This window comes from Grampus griseus (assembly GCF_964374135.1).
Source record: "Grampus griseus genome assembly, chromosome: 14".
NCBI classification, from domain to species: Eukaryota; Metazoa; Chordata; class Mammalia; order Artiodactyla; family Delphinidae; genus Grampus; species Grampus griseus.
The window spans coordinates 76,635,887-76,655,651 of record NC_139008.1 but is presented as its reverse complement, the minus strand read 5'-3'; the positions used below and the strand labels follow the sequence as shown (position 1 = coordinate 76,655,651).

Genomic DNA, 19,765 nt, shown 5'->3' with positions numbered 1-19,765 from the left:
AAGCACCGAGCTGATCTCCCTGTACTATGCGGCTGCTTCCCACTAGCAATCTAGTTTGGTAGTGTATATATGTCCATGCCACTCTCTCGCTTTGTCACAGCTTACCCTTCCCCCTCCCCGTATCCTCAAGTCCATTCTCTAGTAGGTCTGTGTCTTTATTCCCGTCTTGCCCCTAGGTTCTTTATGACCTTTTTTTTTCCCCTTAGATTCCATATATATGTGTTAGCATACGGTATTTGTTTTTCTCTTTGACTTACTTCACTCTGTATGACAGACTCTAGGTCCATCCACCTCACTACAAATAACTCAATTTCGTTTCTTTTTGTGGCTGAGTAATATTTCATTGTATATATGTGCCACATCTTCTTTATCCATTCATCTGTGGATGGACATTTAGGTTGCTTCCATGTCCTGGCTATTGTAAATAGAGCTTCAATGAACATTTTGGTACATGACTCTTTTTGAATTATGGTCTTCTCAGGGTATATGTCCAGTAGTAGGATTGCTGGGTCGTATGGTAGTTCTATTTGTAGTGTTTTAAGGAACCTCCATACTGTTCTCCATAGTGGCTGTATCAATTTACATTCCCACCAACAGTGCAAGAGGGTTCCCTTTTCTCCACACCCTCTCCAGCATTTATTGTTTGCAGATTTTTTGATGATGGCCATTCTGACCTGTGTGAGATGATACCTCATTGTAGTTTTGATTTGCATTTCTCTAATGATTAATGATGTTGAGCATTCTTTCATGTGTTTGTTGGCAATCTGTATATATGATATTGGTATTTTTAAAAGTCAGTTATTTTGTAGAATGGCCCTCAATTTGGGTTTGTCAGATTGTTTCCTCAGGATTAGTTTCGGGTTGTGCGTTTTTTGGCAGGGAACACTACAGAAGTAATGTTGGTTCTCAGCAGCACATGATGTCATTTTATCCGAGTGTTAGTGATGTTAGTTTCACTGCCTACACCAGATGTGTGCCACTCTGTGGAGACTTCCTTTCCCTTTATAGTTAATCCATAACCTATGGGGAGATGCTTGAAGGCTATGCCCTTACAGAGTTCCCCAGTGTTTCTAGCAGTCATTGATAATGCTTCCCGGCACCAGTTATTACTGTGGTGGATGTCAAACATTGATTTTCTGCATGTCCAAAGAAAATCTCCTCCTGCCTTATATTATATTAATTTATATTAGTATAGATGCATTCAAAGTGTTACTCCATTATTGTTGCTAATCATTTTGATGTTCAACTTGCCATTCAGACTAGCTCCTGTATCCTTTGATATGCCTCTATCAGCTTTTCTTGGGGGGGTGTGGGGGGCGGGGGGCTGTGCAGTCCGATTCCTTGAGGTATAATTTACATAAAGTAAAATTCATCCTATTTAAGTATGTAATTTGATGTGTTTTGATGGTATGGTTGTATAACTATCACCACAATTAAGATAAAGAACATCTTTCACCCCATAAAGTTTCCCCTGTGTCCCCTTGCAGTCAATCCCTTCCCTCCATCCTCAGCCTTGGGCAACCATTGATCTGATGTCTGTCCCTACAGTTTTGCTTATTTTCAAAATATTACGTACATGGAATTAGAGAATTTATTGCCTTTTTTTTTTTTCCCCTTTTGGGCTTTCCCTTTATCTATTTATTTAACGGGATGCGTAATAACATTTTGAGAAGCCTGGAGGGAGCACATAAAAATATAAAGCCATCTTAGAAAACACAACCCAGACATGACCTTTCCATAATTGTAAATCATGATAACAAAGGCCAAAGTTCCTTGTACGGTTCCTTCCCTCAGGCCTCTCACCTTTTAACAAATGGCCAACCAGATACAGTGTGTTCGGTGTTGTCCATTTGGAAGTTTGTGATCTTTCCAGATTGCAAGATTACAAATCTACTGGCAAGAGTATTTTGCCTTTTGTGTGGCTTTTTAACTTAACATAATGCAGATTTTGAGTCCCTATGTTATATGTATCAGTAGTTCATTTCTTTTTATTTCTGAATAATGTTCCATTGTATGGATGTACCACAACTTATTCATGCATTTACCAGTTGAAGAACATTTTCTTTTTTTTCTTAATTAAAAAAATTTTTTTTAAAATTTTTGGCGGGCGTCCCTGGTGGCGCAGTGGTTAAGAGTCCGCCTGCCAATGCAGGGGATGTGGGTTCGTGCCCCGGTCTGGGAAGATCCCACATGCCGCGGAGCGACTGGGCCCATGAGCCATGGCTAATGAGCCTGCGCGTCCGGAGCCTGTGCTCCGCAACGGGAGAGGCCACAACAGTGAGAGGCCCGCGTACCGCAAAAAAAAAAGAAAAAAAATTTTGGGCTGCATTGGGTCTTCATTGCTGCGCGGGCTTTCTCTACTTGCAGTGGGCTACTCTTCATTGCGGTGTGAGGGCTTCTCATTGCAGTGGCTTTGCTTGTTGCGGAGCATGGGCTCCAGGCGCGTGGACTTCAGTAGTTGCAGCGTGTAGGCTCAGTAGTTGTGGCACACGGGCTTAGTTGCTCTGTGGCATGTGAGATCTTCCCGGACCAGGGCTCAAACCCGTGTCCCCTGCATTGGCAGGCAGATTCTTAACCACTACGCCACCAGGGAAGTCCAAGTTTAAGTTATCTTTGCAGTTCTTTTTATCTTTACACTGAATGTGTATATTCAGAGCATTGTTTTCCTAACTTGCTTGGATTATTTTTTTCCCTATGCTAACAGTCTATTACACAGTAATGTATGTATCTTAAGTGCACAGCCCATTAAATTTTAACATGTGTAAAAACCCATGATTCACTACCCAGATCAAGATACAGAACATTATCATAACCTCCGTAAGTCCCTGTGCTCCTTTCCAGCCAGAAGAAGCTGCTTTCTGTAATCACTATAGATTTTGTTTTCTGTGTTCTTAGACTTCATGTAAATAAAAAGATGTAATGTGACTTACTTCACTCTGTATGACAGACTCTAGGTCCATCTACCTAACTACATATAGTTCAATTTCATTTCTTTTTATGGCTGAGTAATATTCTATTGTATATATGTGCCACGTCTTCGTTACCCATTCATCTGTTGATGGACACTTAGGTTGCTTCCATGTCCTGGCTGTTGTAAATAGAGCTGCAGTGAACATGGTGGTACATGTCTCTTTTTGAATTATGGTTTTCTCAGGGTATATGCCCAGTAGTGGGATTGCTGGGTCATATGGAAGTCAGAAAGAGAAAACAAATACAGTATGTTAACACATATGTATGGAATCTTAAAACAAAACAAAACAAAACTGGTTCTTATGAACCTAGGGGCGGGACAGGAATAAAGATGCAGACGTAGAGAATGGACTTGAGGACACCGGGAGGGGGAAGGGTAAGCTGGGATGAAGTGAGAGCGTAGCATTGACATATATACACTACCAAACGTAAAATAGATAGCTAGTGGGAAGCAGCTGCATAGCACAGGGAGATCAGCTCGGTGCTTTGTGACCACCTAGAGGGGTGGGATAGGGAGGGTGGGAGGGAGATGCAAGAGGGAGGGTATATGGGGATATATGTATACGTATAGCCGATTCACTTTGTTATACAGCAGAAACTAACACAACATTGTAAAGCAATTATACTCCAATAAAGATGTTAAATAAAATTAGATATAATATGGATTGTTGGGTCGAGTTTCTTATCCTTAACAGAATGCTTTTAAGTCTTATCCATGTGTATCAGTAGTTTAATGCTGAGTGGTATTCCAGTGTAAGAATATAAAACTCTTAATTTATCCATTGTCCTATTGATAGATATTGGATAGTTGGGAACCATTATAAATAAGGTTGATAAGTCTTCTTGGGTGCATGTGCACTCAGAATTGCTAAGTCAAAGGGTAGGTGTTTATAAAAATTCTCAAAACTATTTCCCAAAGTGATTGTACCAATTTACACTCCCACCACTTGTTCCACATCCTTGCCAAAAGTACCTGTTGAAGTATTTTTTTAATTGAATATTTGTCTTTTTATTATTGACTTGTAGGAATTCTTTAAATGTTCTGGATATAATTCCTTTGTTTGGTACATATATTGCAAATATTCTCTCCCATTCTATGAGTTCCCTTTTTTAATTTTTAAATGTTGTCTTTTGATGAGCAGTTTTTAATTTTGAGGACTTCTAATTTGTGTTTTTTGTGTTCAAGAATTCTTTGCCAACCTCATGTTCATGAAGTTTTCTCCTGTGTTTTCTGCTGAAAGCTTTATAGTTTTAGCTTTCATGTTTGGGTCTGTGTTCTAGCTTCAGTTAATTTTTGTTTTTGGTTGAGTTTAGGATCTTGGTTCAGTTTTTTCCCCATGTGGATATCTAGTTGCTCCAATGTCATTATAAAAAAAAGACTTTGGATTTGCTTTGGTGTGTTTGCCAAAAATCAAGACCGTCTATGTGCAGGTCTGTTTCTACATTCTTTTCTGTTTTATTGATCTTTTGGTTTATCCTTAAACAATACCATGATGTTGTAGATGCTGTAACTTCACAGAAAGTCTTGAAATCTGGCAGTGTAAGTCTGCTAACTCAGTTGTTCTTTTCAAGGGTATCTTGGCTCATGTAGGTTGGATTTGATTTTTATTTTCCTTCTGTGTGATTATGTAATCACTTTAATTACAGTTAGGTTTCATGTTCATATTTTAGTATTTTCCCCATCTCTGTTGACTTATTCTTATATATTTAATATGTGTTATACTAAATGGTTCCAAGAGTCAAAACTACACAAAAAGATATATTCAGAAGTGTCATCTCGTCCCCTTTCTACCCCAATCCCTCCCACCTGCTGTAGGAAACTGATTCCATTGGTTTCTGCTTTATCCTTCTTGAGTTTCTTTTTGCAAAAATAAGCATATAAACACACACACTTGTGTGTCTATTTATACGTGTGTGTATATGTATACATAGATTTAACACCCCCCCCACCCTTTGTACACTCTTTCGCAGTTTGCTTTTTTCAGTTACTGTGTACTGGGGATCACTTTATGTGCTTGGAGATTTTCTTATTCCTTTTTACTGCTGTAGAGCAGCCAGTATTTAATAAGCTCAATCTTGGCTGGCAGCTCAGAGCAAATATTGAACTTGACCTCTGTGTGATGCATTTATTTCTGGGCTTTGCTGGGCCAGTTTCCTTTCTGCCGTTTGCAGGGGAGCTCACTACATTCAGGACAGTCTGTGACCCTGGGTGGGCGGGAGTAGAAAATGTTTCCCTATTCCATGTCTGTTTTGGACTCATCAGACCTGAGAACATTAACAAGTTTGGGGGAAGAAAAAGAAATGGGAAGAGAAAGCACTCAGGATTATCAGTGTTTACACTCCCTTCATTTAATGGGTCTTGTCCTCAATTCCCCTTTTCCTGTGTTTCGTGTGAAGTAGTGTGCTAACCAGTGTGCCGTGCAGCTGGTAATGAGTGCCTGTCACGCTTTCACTCAGTCTTTCCCTCTAAAACAGGTTGCCCGGGAGAGTGGCCCACCCCACATGAAGAGCTTTGTGACCAGGGTGTCGGTTGGGGAGTTTGTGGGGGAAGGTGAAGGGAAGAGCAAGAAGATTTCAAAGAAAAATGCTGCTATAGCTGTTCTTGAGGAGCTGAAGAAGTTGCCGCCCCTGCCTACAGTTGAGCGAGTGAAGCCCAGAATCAAAAAGAAAACAAAATGCATAGTCAGGGTAAGGACTTTTCTGAATGAAGAGGGCGTTTTCATTGCCCAAAGGCAGCTGTGGGGGTTAGAAGGCTGGTGAAGGAGGTCGGGAGCTGGCAGGCACAGGCCCGGCCTTGGAGAGCCTTTACAGGGGCCACCTTGGGTTGCTCCACAGGAGTCCCAGGTTAGGCAACGACAGGGACACTGTGCTGGCTTCAGTGGAGGCCTCCGCAGGCGGCCACGCCCGTCTGGGTGCGGTCACAGTGAGAAGCTGTGTGTTGGCAGCCGCGCTGCCAGTCTGCGGGGAGAACAGTTAAATTGTGCTGCCTCCGTCTCATTGCCCACTGCGCGGTTCTGAACGCGCGGGATACTCCTGGGCGGGGAGATGTCTGGGGCAGTCGTAGGCGTCAGATGTATACACCTTCTTCTTATTTTTGAGTCACGTTAAAGGACCTATCAAAAATTATACTCTCTCTCACCCACCCAAAGAAGGGACAGGGGTCCATTCGGGGACAGTTATGAACACCAGGATCCGTTCTGATTGTCAGTATCGTTTCATGTTGTATCAAAATCCAAGTTTTTCTCACACACAAGTTAGCATATGGTTTCTGGATTTTGAGTCATTGTTAAGAAAGCTGGGAACCCATCCTTATAATGTAGACTTTTGGAAAGTTTTAGAAAGAATTTGTTATGTTTTTTCTACCTCTTCATTTACTGTCATATGTTGACATTTATTGTTCAAAAGCAGATGTTACAGTGATGCTTGCCTACTCGTATGAATGGTGATGTTGGTTTGCTAAGAAGACCTTAAAATCACCTGAGAGCGATCATAGAAAATCATTAGGCATCTTTCAATTAAAGAAAGGTTTAAAAAAGATCTGATTAATTCTGAGCCGTTAGAACAACATAGAAGTAATCAACTGTCATGTCCTTGTCTCTGAATTGGCAAGGTCCTTACTGTGACTAACATGGCACATGGTTTCTACATTCATTGTTCCTCAGCTACAAAGCAGCCCGGAGTACGGCCAGGGGATGAACCCGATTAGCAGACTGGCCCAGATCCAGCAGGCAAAAAAGGAGAAGGAGCCAGAGTACCTCCTCCTCACTGAGCGAGGCCTCCCGCGCCGCAGGGAGTTTGTGATGCAGGTGGGTCAGCCGGCTTGTGGGCGGCCCTTCTCTGACTGCCTCCTGTCTCAGGGCCTGAGGTAGTCCAGCGGCCGGACACCTCTCCCCAGGAGGCCAGGTCCAGTGGGCACTCCCTGCCGCCAGATGTCACTGTTATTAGACCATGTTGCCTGCACTAATCTGATGCCTTAAAACGTGCTTGTCTGCACAGCACACATGCTGCTGTATCAACAGGTAGGAGCCTGGACTCACTGCGCCTGTTTAGAGGAGTGGGGGAATCATGGGTAACTTTTTTCTTTGTTACTTCTTGAAAGTTACTATTGTTCTTCTCAGAAGCTTTATGAATTATAGAAAGGGTCTGCTTCTCCTGATCCTTCTGTAGAGCCTGGAGTTCGGGGATTGGGTTCACGCCTCAGATTTGTACAGAGCGTTTCTCCATGCACTCAGCTTATTAAACAGTTATTCACACGGGCAGCTGAATGTTTTTTTTTTTTTTTTTTTTTTTTGCGGTATGCGGGTCTCTCACTGTTGTGGCCTCTCCCATTGTGGAGCACAGGCTCCGGACGCGCAGGCTCAGCGGCCATGGCTCACGGGCCCAGCAGCTCCGCGGCATGTGGGATCTTCCCGGACCGGGGCACGAACCCGTGTCCCCTGCATTGGCAGGTGGACTCTCAACCACTGCGCCACCAGGGAAGCCCTGAATGTTTGATTTGAATTTAATAGTGTTTTCTGGTGAAAAACAGAATACTTCACTCTGCATAGCAGTTTACAGCTTATATTTTTATTTTTTATTTATTTATTTTTTTGCGGTATGCGGGCATCTCACTGTTGTGGCCTCTCCCGTTGCGGAGCACGGGCTCCGGACGCGCAGGCTTAGCGGCCATGGCTCACGGGCCCAGCCGCTCCGCGGCATGTGGGATCCTCCCCGACCGGGGCACGAACCCACGTCTGCTGCATCGGCAGGCGGACTCTCAACCACTGCGCCACCAGGGAAGCCCAGTTTATAGCTTATAAAGCACCATCAGTTAGCCTGGTGTGTTTCACCTCTGCAGTCAGAGGGCAGGAAGAGTAATGACCCTTCCACGTACAAGAGAAAATGGCAGTTTGTTGAGAGGCTCAGTAATTTGCCTAGGATCAAACGGCTGGTAGATGCCCGGTTGGGATTCAACCTCAGGCCCCTCTTCACAGGCCAGGGAGGGTTTCCTTGACTCTTTCGTGACGGGGCTTCTGGTTTTGGTCTGCGGTCAAGACCAGCTTGGAAGGGGATGGTAAGCAGTGATGTGTGCTGGAGTATGTGTAACAGCCAACTCTTAGGGAAAGGCGGTGTGTGTGGAGACTATACGCGTATATGCACACGTATTATATGTACATGTGTGTATATTATAAATTTTACTGATAGGAAGGAAGTGTAGCATACAATTTACAAAAAATATGTAATACTCTTGTAAATTTCATACATCTGTGTGACAGTCACCAATAGCAGCGTTACAGAATGAGACTCGTGTGAATTCTTTATTCCCCTCAGGTTCAGCAAGGAGGTTTGCGTCTGTCATTGTTGAATGACTGTGGTACGAGCATGAGGACTGGTTGATATTTTTATTTACATCAACAACAAAGACATGTCAGAACTTCACTCATTTAAACAATATGAATGGCTTCTTTGCTGAATCAGATAATACTTTTCCAAGACTGGAAGTTTCAGTTTTTTCTATTAGTTACGTCATGGCTGCAGACTTGACAACAAATTTAAAGATTAATCTGCGTTATTAACCTTTTCTCCATCACTTAAGCTTAAGAATAGACAATCAACAGTATAACTTAATCCTTGATAAGTAGTAGCTGCAGATTTCTGTGGTGTAAGTACTCTCACTGGGGCCGTTTTCTGTCTGAGTTGGAAAGAGATGTGTAGCTGCATATTGACACCATACACATACACGTGTAAAGAATCTCAAAAGCATAGACAGTTGTAAACTGGAGTCCAGTTAGGAAGTGATGAATTTGAAGTGTTCATTCCCTCTGTTTGTTAAAATAATTTGTTTAATTATAAGCTTATATACTTTAGTGTTTAATAATAGCTACCTTTAACAGCCACCTCTCCAAATTCCTCAGGATTTCATAATGGGCTCTCACAGGCTGGTCCAAGCCAGCCCCAGGGCACCACTGTTAAGCCATCCATCTTCTGACCATTCTGGGTTCTTTTCAGTTCCTGACCAGTCTTTATTCTAAAGGGTTAAGCCCTGATCTGAGTTCTGCCTTCTTTATGCAGGTGAAGGTGGGAAACCACACTGCAGAAGGATCAGGCACCAATAAGAAGGTGGCCAAACGCAATGCAGCCGAGAACATGCTGGAAATCCTTGGTTTCAAAGTCCCACAGGCTCAGCCCACCAAACCAGCCCTCAAATCAGAGGAGAAGGTGACTGCTCAGGGCTCTGTGTCCTTGCTCTCTAACTGCAAGATGACCTTCTCACCTCAGGACTCTGACTCCTCCAGGGCTAAGCTTCAGGGCAAGGCTTCATCCTCCTGGCAGTAAAGCAGCCCGGCTGAGCAGGGTCCTAGCATTTGGTTCATTATAATGTGGTCAGAAGGGGAGTTGCATGTCCATGGCTCCAAGCATGGTGCTGGGTTAAGTCGTTACTGTTTCAGTATCTTTGTGGTCTGGGATGCTTGGTGGAGGGCAGCTTGCTCCTCTCCTTTTGTGGGATGACGGGTAATTAATTGGACTTGAAATTAATGTGTGTGTGATTCTGTCATTTGTGCTCTTAGAGTGAGTCCTGCATAAAAGACTCATCAGCCTTAGGCTTTTGTTAGTTGTGGAACACGCTTGGGACACTGAGACAGTGTGATGATAGAGTCAGGGCCAGATCCATAGTTTCGATTTGGGATTTCTTTCTCTTTGTGAATTGAACATTAGACAAAAATGATCCCATATTGAAAATTGCACTTCTGCCAAGGTTGGTAAGCAGTACCCTCAGTGAAAGCCTTGGCCGACCTTGTTTCCAGTCACTGGATGGTCCTTTCAGGATAAACTTGAAAACACCAGGACTGAATTCAGTCATGTCTGTCAGCAGAGAGAAATGGCAGCAGCTGTGGCCACATAGTCAATAACTGGGATCCCAAACACTCATCAGAGAATCTGTAGAGATCCTGGACTTGGCTTTGGGGGTTTTCATTCCAGAATCTTACAGAGCATCATAGGCAGCTTTGTCTCCTCAGAAGAGAGACCTTTGTGTTTGGCAATTTTTTTTTTTTTTTTTTTTGCAGTACGCGGGCCTCTCACCGCTGCGGCCTCTCCCGTTGCGGAGCACAGGCTTTGGACGCGCAGGCCCAGCGGCCATGGCTTACGGGCCCAGCCGCCCCACGGCATGTGGGATCTTCCCGGACCGGGGCACGAACCCGCATCCCCTGCATCGGCAGGCGGACTCCCAACCACTGCGCCACCAGGGAAGCCCCAAAATTTTTATCTAGTAACATTTTCCCCCTACATTTGTTATCTTTGGTTATGTCATTTTATCTTTTAGTGGGACATGTGCTCCAGGAAATATTCTTTGTTTATTTAATTATTTAGCATCAACCTAAAAGTTTCTTTTTTTTTTTTTTTTTTGCGGTACGCGGGCCTCTCACTGTTGTGGCCTCTCCCGTTGCGGAGCACAGGCTCCGGACGCGCAGGCTCAGCGGCCGTGGCTCACGGGCCCAGCCGCTCCGCGGCATGTGAGATCTTCCCGGACCGAGATACTAACCCACGTCCCCTGCATCGGCAGGCGGACTCTCAACCACTGCACCACCAGGGAAGCCCCCAAAAGTTTCTTTCTTGGTCAGCTCTATCAATCTAACATCTTCAGGGTCCTTCTGGTTAAACGTTCCCCTCTCGTGAGCACAGAACAGAGGCCCCATCCCTTAGATGCTGTTCGTGGACAGGCTGACGTGGCTGAGAGTGTGCTTTGGGAGAAAGCAGGGGGCTCTGCTGTGGGCACATTGGCGGCCCAAGCAGACCAGTGGTGGGGCCTTGGGAGAGGGCCTTTCTGCCAGTGCCCTCATCGTTTAAAAGTTTATAAAACTAAGATTAGGGCTGGTTGGAGTTTGTTTAGTTTTGGACAGAAGGAACTAATTTTTCAACAGTTTGATTGATGCTCATGGCCTTTTTTTTGTTTTTTTTTAAGACACCCATAAAGAAACCAGGGGATGGAAGAAAAGTAACGTTTTTTGAACCTGGCTCTGGGGATGAAAATGGGACTAGTAAGTGTGAAGTTAATATTGTCTTGGTCTGACTGTGATTCTGGGCTTTGCATGGTTCCTGGTAATAGCAGGAACCTAGGTAATGAGTTAGTGGTCAGTGCTTGGTTCTGCATTACGCCTGTGCTGTTGTGTGTGCTGGGGTGGGGGGCAGCGTGGGGTTTTATAGCATCTCTCCACGCGGCGTGCGTGGACTTGGGTTGATTTGTCTGCTTGTCCATCCCCAGGCCATAAAGAGGATGAGTTCAGGATGCCTTATCTTAGTCATCAGCAGCTGCCTGCTGGAATTCTTCCCATGGTGCCCGAGGTCGCCCAGGCCGTAGGAGTCAGTCAAGGGCATCACACCAGAGAGTTCAGCAGGGTAGCCCCGAACCCTGCCAAGGCCACGGTAACTGCCATGATAGCCCGAGAATTGTTGTATGGGGGCACCTCGCCTACAGCCGAGACCGTTTTAAAGAATAACATCTCTTCAGGCCACGCACCCCATGGACCTCTCACGAGACCCTCAGAGCAGTTGGACTATCTTTCCAGAGTCCAGGGATTCCAGGTAACTGTTGGGTCTGAGCTGTGTGGTCTGTACCTCAGTGCGGTCATCTCTGGTTTCTCTCAGTACTAAGTAACTTGTTTTTTTAAGTCAAGTTCTTTGTCTCGGGGGATGGTTGGGGGAAGCATGGTAAAGAGTGGTCCTGAGGAAGGGAGGAGGCACGGGAAGTATTAGAACCCTGGATGGTAAGAGAATATCCTCAACCTTTGGTAATTTTTAAAAATCCAGGCCAACCGTAATGACAAGGCCTCGAATCCAGTGGGAGTTACAAAGTTAGACTTCAGTGAGAACAGATTCATGTGCTGGCCCTTTTTCTACCTGCTAGGAAAGGACATGGCTTCTTCCAGACCAGGGTTTCTGAGTAGACATTTAGGTTCCTGGAGGATTCTGGAAGCTGGGGCCCTGGCATCCTGCCTGCAGCCCTCAGTGCCCCTTAGCCGCAGACCCCACTGTGAGTCTCTTGTGCCTGTTGAGCAGGAGTTGGTGTAGACAAGTCAGGCTGAGACCAGGGAGAGGTGTCACCTCTGTTCACTGGGCCCAGAGCCGCAGCCGTGTGCCGGGCTCATACTCCCCGCCTTCCTGTCCTTGCCTCAGTTTTCTTTTCCCCTTTAGGTTGAATACAAAGACTTCCCCAAAAACAACAAGAACGAATTCGTATCTCTCATCAATTGCTCCTCTCAGCCGCCCCTGATCAGCCATGGTATCGGAAAGGATGTGGAGTCCTGCCACGATATGGTACGTTACCCCCCGCGGTGGGCCTGGCTCCAGCTCGTTGCTGGCCTCAGAAAGACAGGAAAAGGATTCTCCTGCAGACTTCGAGAACAGTTGATTGTTCTACAGGGTTCATATTTCTGAGGACTTTTCTTAGGTTACTGGCTTGATTTCTCATTCTGTTGATCAGAACTCATGGGCTTTGGCCAACCCCTCTCCTCTCTTCCCTTGCTGACCTGAGAGGTGGACTTGGGTCCTGGAACGCATCCAGATACTGTATTCAGTTCATCTCTGACCAGAACAAGGAATTGCATGCCCACGTTCTGGCAACTTAGAAAGCCCCTTGTTTTGGTGTTCTGTTCAGATGAAATTATTATTGTAAGAAATACTAAAATGAAGAAAAGGAATTGATTAAATTAATTGACATAAACTGTGGTATATTCACCTGATGTAATATAATGTGCCCATCATATTAATGTCACCAAGGGTAATGTATTCTAATTCTAACACGGAAACATGATAAGGTTTTATTTTAAAGCGGGATATAAAATTTGTAGAGTCTGGTGACCACAGGTTAAAAATGTTAGAAGGCAATATATAATAAAATTAACAGAGGTTGTGATTCAGTGAGGTAACCATGGATAACATTTTTTAATTTATATTTTTAATTAAAAATTCAAACATGAAAGGGTTATTTAGTGGGACCACTTGTTTTGTTGGGCAGTAGGACAAGCCCTCGACTCGCTATTCAGTGTCGTATACTGTGGTCCTGAGCGGTGGCCGTGGTTTGACTTCCCTTTTCATTCCTGCTAGGCTGCACTGAACATTTTAAAGTTGCTGTCTGAGTTGGACCAACAAAATACAGAGATGCCAAGAACAGGAAATGGACCAATGTCTGTGTGAGTGAGCTGATCTACATGGAAAGGCAGTTCTGTTCCTCATTTGCATTAAATTCAAATTGTCTGCTCAAGTTAGTAGTGAAATACTTGTCTTAGTCACTTTCTGTCCCTTTGCCCTGAAAGGTTTCCAAGTTTTGGGCAGAGAGCTCTACTTCTTTTTAATTTGTTTGTTTTGTTTTTTAAATTTATTTATTTATTTATTTTTGGCTGTGTTGGGTCTCCATTTCTGTGCGAGGGCTTTCTCTAGTCGCAGTGAGTGGGGGCCACTCTTCATCGCGGCACGCAGGCCTCTCAGTGTCGCGGCCTCTCTTGTTGCAGAGCACAGGCTCCAGACACGCAGGCTCAGTAGTTGTAGCTCACGGGCCTAGCTGCTCCACGGCATGTGGGATCTTCCCAGACTGGGGCTCAAATCCGTGTCTCTTGGGTTGGCAGGCAGATTCTCAACCACTGCGCCACCAGGGAAGCCCTTTTTTTTTTTTTTTAAGCTTTCACTTTTTTTTTTTTTTTTAAGCTTTCAATCGGTAATACATTCACATGGTGCAAAAGTCAAAATTATTTTAAAAGGTGTCCACAGTGATACGTCTTGCCCCTCATGCAGTCCTCATCCATACCATTCTCTTCACCCCACCCAGAGATCACATTTGTATTAGTTTCTTGTGTACCTTTCCTGTATGTTTCTTTATGCAGATACATTTATTTCCTTATTTTCTTCCTTTTCCTCCTAGAGATAACATACTACATACCCATTCTCTTCTTTGCTGTTTTCACTTGCTGGTGTATTCTGGGAAGACCTTAATCCAGTTATCATAAACTGGGGCCTGAACTATTGGACTTCTCGATGTCTGCTAGTTTCATTTTTAACATGGCTTAATTGTCTTAAATTTCAAAACTTGGGTCATTTTTGGTTTTTTTCTTCCTTAAAGGTGTGGGAGGTGCTGAACCTTATCTGGCCATGAACCATTGAAAAATCCCAACATACATACTGAAAATACTGAAACTGCTTTGAAAATTTGGAACTTCTGATACCTCCAGTGGGCCGAGAGACATGATGGGTAAAGGACTGGAGACAGCAGTGGTGAAGAAGGCGGGGCCCCGAGGAGGCAGCGGCATAGCCGCTCGCCTGTGCTATGGTTTCTCCTCATGCAGCAGCAGCTGCTGGGGGCCGGGCGGGCCTGCCGGGCACCCCGGCGCCACTGGGAAACCAGCGGGTCCACGCCCCAGGCACCCTAGCGCTTGGTTAGGGTGGGGGGGGGGTTGGTTTTTGGTTTTGGTTTTTTGGGGTGGTTTTTTTTTTCCTTGCTGTGTGAAAGAAGAAACAGAAAGCACGACTCCTTCTCAAACTGGCTCACTCAGACACTTTGGGACAAACCCTGGACACCACGCTGGAGAGAGGCCTTAGTCTGGCCCCAGAGCTGAAAGCACCAGAGAAAATCACATGCTTCCTACTCAGCCTGAGCTGACCTCGGCGTGCTCTGGCCCACACCTACCGCGGTACCCACGCCGTCACCACTGCTCTCTTCCAAGAGATACGTATTCTTAGTTTCATTATTTTCTTTTGATTGAAATGACACTATATAAAATTTTCATTTGAGAGTTTCTCAGTTGTATTTAGTTACATAGCACAGTTTAGAAACTTGTCTGAGACTGACCTTATCAGTAATCTAACCGGCAAAGATCATATCCGTGTGTATGTGGTTATACATTTTTATTTCATTGGACTAACCCAGGACCATTTCAGTGATGAAAATTGTGTGCCCTCTGGTTTAGCTGAAACAGTCCTGCACTTCTCAGAAACCTTGAAGTCTCCCATAGTTGTATAAATTGGACAATTTAGGAATTTTAAACTTTAAATGATCATTTGGTTCCTTTTCTATTTTATTTTTGTTAATGCAACAGGACTTAAATGAACTTTGATCTTTGTTTTAAAGATTAAAAAAATTGTGTGTGTGTATATATATATGTATATGTATATATATATACACATACATATATATATATATATATATATATATATATATATATATGACTTTTGAAGACACATAGCTTTCACTACACTACAGGATATGATCTCCATGTAGCACATCTACAACTGCAAATTGATTTTCCTTGAGTGCTTTATACTGTTGATTACATCTCCATGTAGGGCTGAAAAGAATGACCCATGTTTATCTCTATAACTGTGTTGCTTTTGATGTCGTGTTGCTGTGCACAGAAATGTGTGCGGCGAGGTCCTGCATATGGTCCAGATGAAAAGCACGGTAGCCTTGCGAGTTAAGTACTGCTTCGATTCATTGTTTACGCTGGAATTTTTTCTCCCCATGGAATGTAAGTAAAACTTAGTGTTTGTCACCAATAAATAGTAATACTAAATTTTTTTTGTTAATTTATTCTTAAATGCCACTACTGCTAGGTTGATCCCTCCCAACCTGCCCCCTATACTTTTTTTATTTTTAAGAAAAAAACTTTGTAATGCTTGTGATTCCATTTGGGCAAAATTCTGAAGCTCTGAAATAACTTTATATCAAACCATTGATCAATAAACAGCTACTAATGAATTTTTGGTCCTGTCGAGCAGTAACTGAAGCAGTAAGGGAAGATGTGAGGGCATGGAAGCATGGCGTGGGGGGCACTGCTGCCAGTGAGGGGCAAGTGGGTGCCCGGGTGAAGGGAGGCGCCTCTCATCTGAACCAGACGATGTCACCCAAAGAAATGACCGAGAGGAGAGAGGCTTCCTGGTCACTTCCCTCAGGCGGGCTCGTGCTTGGAAGAGTGAAGGTGAGGCGTTGCATTCGAGTCTGGCTGAGGAGTGGGGCTGGTAGTTTTCTATTTTTTCATTTTAGAATATGCTCATAAAGGTGGTTCACTATAAAACCAGCCTGTGGACTGGACTGCAAGAAGCACCGGAAGTGAGGTTATGGAAAAATGCTACAGGGTATGAGGGGACTCAGCAGGGCAGGGATAAAAGCAGTGAAAGGAAAGGCATTTTTTCCCTTTCCAATCCTGGATTCAGCATTTCTGCAAGAAGCCTTGATCCTCTTTAGTGATAGATGACATTTAGCAACCAAGGTCTGGGTGCTCTGAGACCTCACTGCTAGGGGTGTGTTGTGTCTGGGCCCTCTTAGTGGACAGCTAGGAAGTGTATCTGTGTGTACGTATACACATCTGCCGATCTGTATATCTACTTAAAAGCCATGTGTTGGTCCTGATACCTCTGGCACCTCAGGGTTCTTCACAGCCTTCCCTGCTGTGTTTTTAGCACCTTTTCCCACATCGAGATTGTAGCCAATGTCCCAGCCTTGCCAGCCACTCCCTCCACTCCTGCCCTGAGATCTTGCTGCCTCTGCCCAGCTCTCGCCTCCTTGCCTCACAGTGTTTCCAACCGGTGACCCTCCACACTGAAGGAAAGATGGAAAGGGCTGGACAGTACAGTCTTAGAAGTAATTCATGACTTCTAATTGGCAGTCCAGTTGGCCCTCATTGACAGCACTCCAAGAAGGGGAAGTTTCCTCTTAATATCCGGGATATTGTTAGGAAGGATCTACAGGTTTCTTTGACAGATTTTTTTGAAGGTGTATTTTGGTTGCTTTGGAAAGCTGTCCAGATGGGATGTCCTTGACTATTCTTACATTGTAAACTCTCAAACTAGTCTTGCCTCTGTGAAGGCCCTGTAGCTGTCATCGCCTGCTGAGGACTCACTTACCTGCAGTATCTCTGTCTCAACAGGCTTTGAGAGAACTGCCTGGGAATCGAGTTTGCACTAAGTTTTATCCCAACATGATCTCTAAGAGTTGCAAGAACTTTGGCTCAAAACTAGCCCTTGGGACAACATGCAGTCCTGGTTTCCAGACTACAGGCAGAAAAGCAGACATGAAGGCACCTGAGAGGCAGGTCTGAAAAAATCAGAGCTGCGAGTCAGCCACAGTAAGACTAGTGGGTCTTAGGATTTGAGGAGCATCGATCTGCAAAGGTGGAGCAGCTCCTGTTGTCTTTGGGGAAGACAGACTTAGGATTCAGTCACCCCACAACAGGTGCACTGACATTAGGTCAATTTCGTTAAGTTCCTCTTATCACAGGGAGATATTAATGAGTAAGGATGATTTCCCCATAGCAGGGTTTTGTTCTGGTTTGTATTTTTAAAGGCCTTCTTGAGCTGAGCAATGTGAACTGTAGCTCTTAAAAAAAGTGTCATTTCTGAATCTAGGTTTTGTTCCATAGCTCACTGAGCTAATGTGCCCAGCTTTGCAGGGTGAATGCCCAGTGACGGAGACCTTGGCCTGGGTCCCAAGGTCTGAGTCTGGGGTTCTTGTGACCCATGGGAAAAGACACCCGGCCATTCCCAAGAAGCAGTATGCTGCTGCTTGCTCTCTAGAAGCTAACAGGAGCTCAGTAGACTACAACCACCAGGAAATAAACCTGAGGATGGAGATGTGTAGCTGTTTGTTTGTATGAAACTTAACTTCAGAAACTTCCGACATTACCATCTCTGGTTTAAGTGCTTAAACATCTGTGTGCCCTTAAAAACAGACAAGAAAAACTTTCTAAATCCATAAATAATGGATTGTTGAGCACTTAAGCACTGCTGGATTGGCAGGGAGGAGTTAACCAATTTTCTGAAATAGGCTTTTAAAGAGATGTGTGTTAAGATGCAAGGCTAACTGAGACTGGAGAGGGTGTGGTTTCTAGTCATCAAAGCAGCAGAGCTGTTTTCTTGGTATTTGGCACTGTGTGCTTGCAGTGGTGTGTTTAATGTATATATACAATGTATATATAGCATATACATATGAAACTGTAATTTTTACAACTCCATATTCTAATCAGACTTCTTGGCATACCAATTTTTATTAGGAAAAATTATACGTAATTTGGGAAATTGGTACTGCTTTAATATGTGCTTAATAACTTGTTTGATATTTTAAAAGTAATTTCCTTTGTACATTCTTTTACAAATATTTTCATCAAAACCTACTTTGTTGGAAGTAGGCCTGTGATGACAAATTATAAAGCAGTCTTTGTGTATTGGTAATTTTAAAAAGGACCTTTGAAAGTAAACTGTGAAAAATTTGTAAGTTATCCCTAAAAGCCCTCTATCCAAACACAAACCCTATCGTTTATTTCCACCCCCTTTCACACGCACTTCTTTCATGATTGTGTCTGCAGTGCACATGCAGTGGCGCCACCCATTGTAAAGCTGAACAACCTGGAGCTCGGTGGTCCCAGAGAGGATCAGGTATGCCTGTCCCCTGCTGCCCTCCTACAGAGCCAGCTGGATCCAGCCTTCAGCTCACTGTGGCTGTCCTCACTTCTTTAGGCTGCAGTAGAAGCAGTGACAGGGGTGTCTCTCTCTGACCTCTGACATTGCTGAGCCTGGATTCAGTAGTGGGCAGTTGGTGCCACTTTGGAGTGAGATCTAACAGAATCCTGTGTCGCTTCCTCAGACTCTTCTTGCCTGCCTTTTTAATCGTGTATTGGCTCCAGCTGCCAAAAGCCTGCCCCAGGAAATGGCCTGAGATTCCCTTGGGCCTGTGTTTTACTGTGTAAATATCGCCACCTCCCCACAGGTCTGTATGCTGAGCATATGCTCACCTGGTAGATTCAGGACGCATATCTGAAAATGTTCCTCTGGACCCCTAATAGCTTACTTTCCTCTCTGATTGGCTCCTTGGGCTCATGGACAAGAATAATGTAAACCAGGTTGAATCCAGCTAAGAAAACTGCAAATGCTCAGACCTTCCTTAGCCCAGGGACCATGATTTTTGGACATGTCGTATGGCTGTGTTTGGGGAGCTACGGCGTAGAGTGTTTGTTGGCAACCAGTGTGTCCTCTGAATCCCCAAAGCCTGAGTGGCCCCAGACCTGGCCCGACTCTTTCTGAGGTGGTTTGACCACCTTTGTCATTGCTCCCCTTGGCCAGGTAACATTTTCCCAAGGCCCCGAGCGAGGAGCAGCCTGGTGGACGGTGGATTGGGTGTGGATAAGGCTTCCGTGCTGTGAAGAGCGCCTGTAAATAGATCACCTCACGAAGGGCCAAGATGCTGTAATGTAGGTGGGTGAATACCAACATGTAAGTAGCGGCTCAGAGACTGCAGTGCGGTCACTGCAGAAGTCAGTACCTTCTGTTGTTCTTGGAGCCCAGAGACAGACTCTGAAGCCGCTTGCTCCCAGGCAGTTTCTAGGGTCCCACTGCTCAGGGTGGCTGATGGAGAGGCATTGGCCCAATTCCTTGCTGGAGGCGTCTGGAGCCCTCCTCTCCCCCATTCTGTCCTCCTGTCCAGCTGGCAGGGCTCTTCTCCCTGGGCTGCAGACCGTAGTCCACTTCCAGGTCTCTCCCAAGAAAACGTGGAGACAGATGCCATGACAACAGGAGTTCAGGTCCGTCTCAGCTACGGCTGGAGGGAGTGGTTGAGTTCTGGAAGAGGCCCACGAAGGCTGTGGCTCCTCTGGGCCCTAAGCTGCCACAGCCGTCTTCCGCCTGCCACCCTTTGTTAATTTCCTATCTTTACAATATGATCCCTTCTGACTTCTGAGGCCATGGAACCTTGGACTCTAACAGTGTTCACAGCTTGTGCCGCGCCTGCGTGTCTTTCTGATTCGGTTTTTCTTGGCTTCTTCATGAGCATCAGCTCACT

General features: G+C 44.7%; 1 protein-coding gene and 1 long non-coding RNA gene across 15 annotated transcripts in view; both read left to right on the top strand.

The window, feature by feature from the left end:
- The window catches only part of STAU1 (staufen double-stranded RNA binding protein 1), a 61,570-nt gene extending 45,892 nt beyond the window's left edge, over nucleotides 1-15,678 (top strand). For 10 of the 14 annotated variants that reach the window (XM_082670450.1, XM_082670448.1, XM_082670447.1 and 7 more), the window contains 8 exons: nucleotides 5,428-5,658; nucleotides 6,633-6,776; nucleotides 9,022-9,168; nucleotides 10,913-10,988; nucleotides 11,213-11,532; nucleotides 12,142-12,264; nucleotides 13,054-13,139; nucleotides 14,063-15,678. In XM_082670450.1, coding sequence (XP_082526576.1) covers nucleotides 5,428-5,658; nucleotides 6,633-6,776; nucleotides 9,022-9,168; nucleotides 10,913-10,988; nucleotides 11,213-11,532; nucleotides 12,142-12,264; nucleotides 13,054-13,139; nucleotides 14,063-14,078 — 1,143 coding nt within the window. In that variant the 3' untranslated portion in view covers nucleotides 14,079-15,678. The remainder of the gene's footprint in view (nucleotides 1-5,427; nucleotides 5,659-6,632; nucleotides 6,777-9,021; nucleotides 9,169-10,912; nucleotides 10,989-11,212; nucleotides 11,533-12,141; nucleotides 12,265-13,053; nucleotides 13,140-14,062) is intronic. The other 4 variants (XM_082670455.1, XM_082670452.1, XM_082670456.1 and 1 more) reach the window with 3 other exon arrangements.
- Nucleotides 15,679-15,717: 39 nt separating this feature from the next.
- On the top strand, nucleotides 15,718-19,098 carry LOC309832627. Its single transcript, XR_014297705.1, has 3 exons — nucleotides 15,718-15,914; nucleotides 18,297-18,366; nucleotides 19,051-19,098. It is a non-coding gene; the product is annotated as an uncharacterized lncRNA (long non-coding RNA).
- The last annotated feature ends 667 nt before the right edge of the window (nucleotides 19,099-19,765 follow it).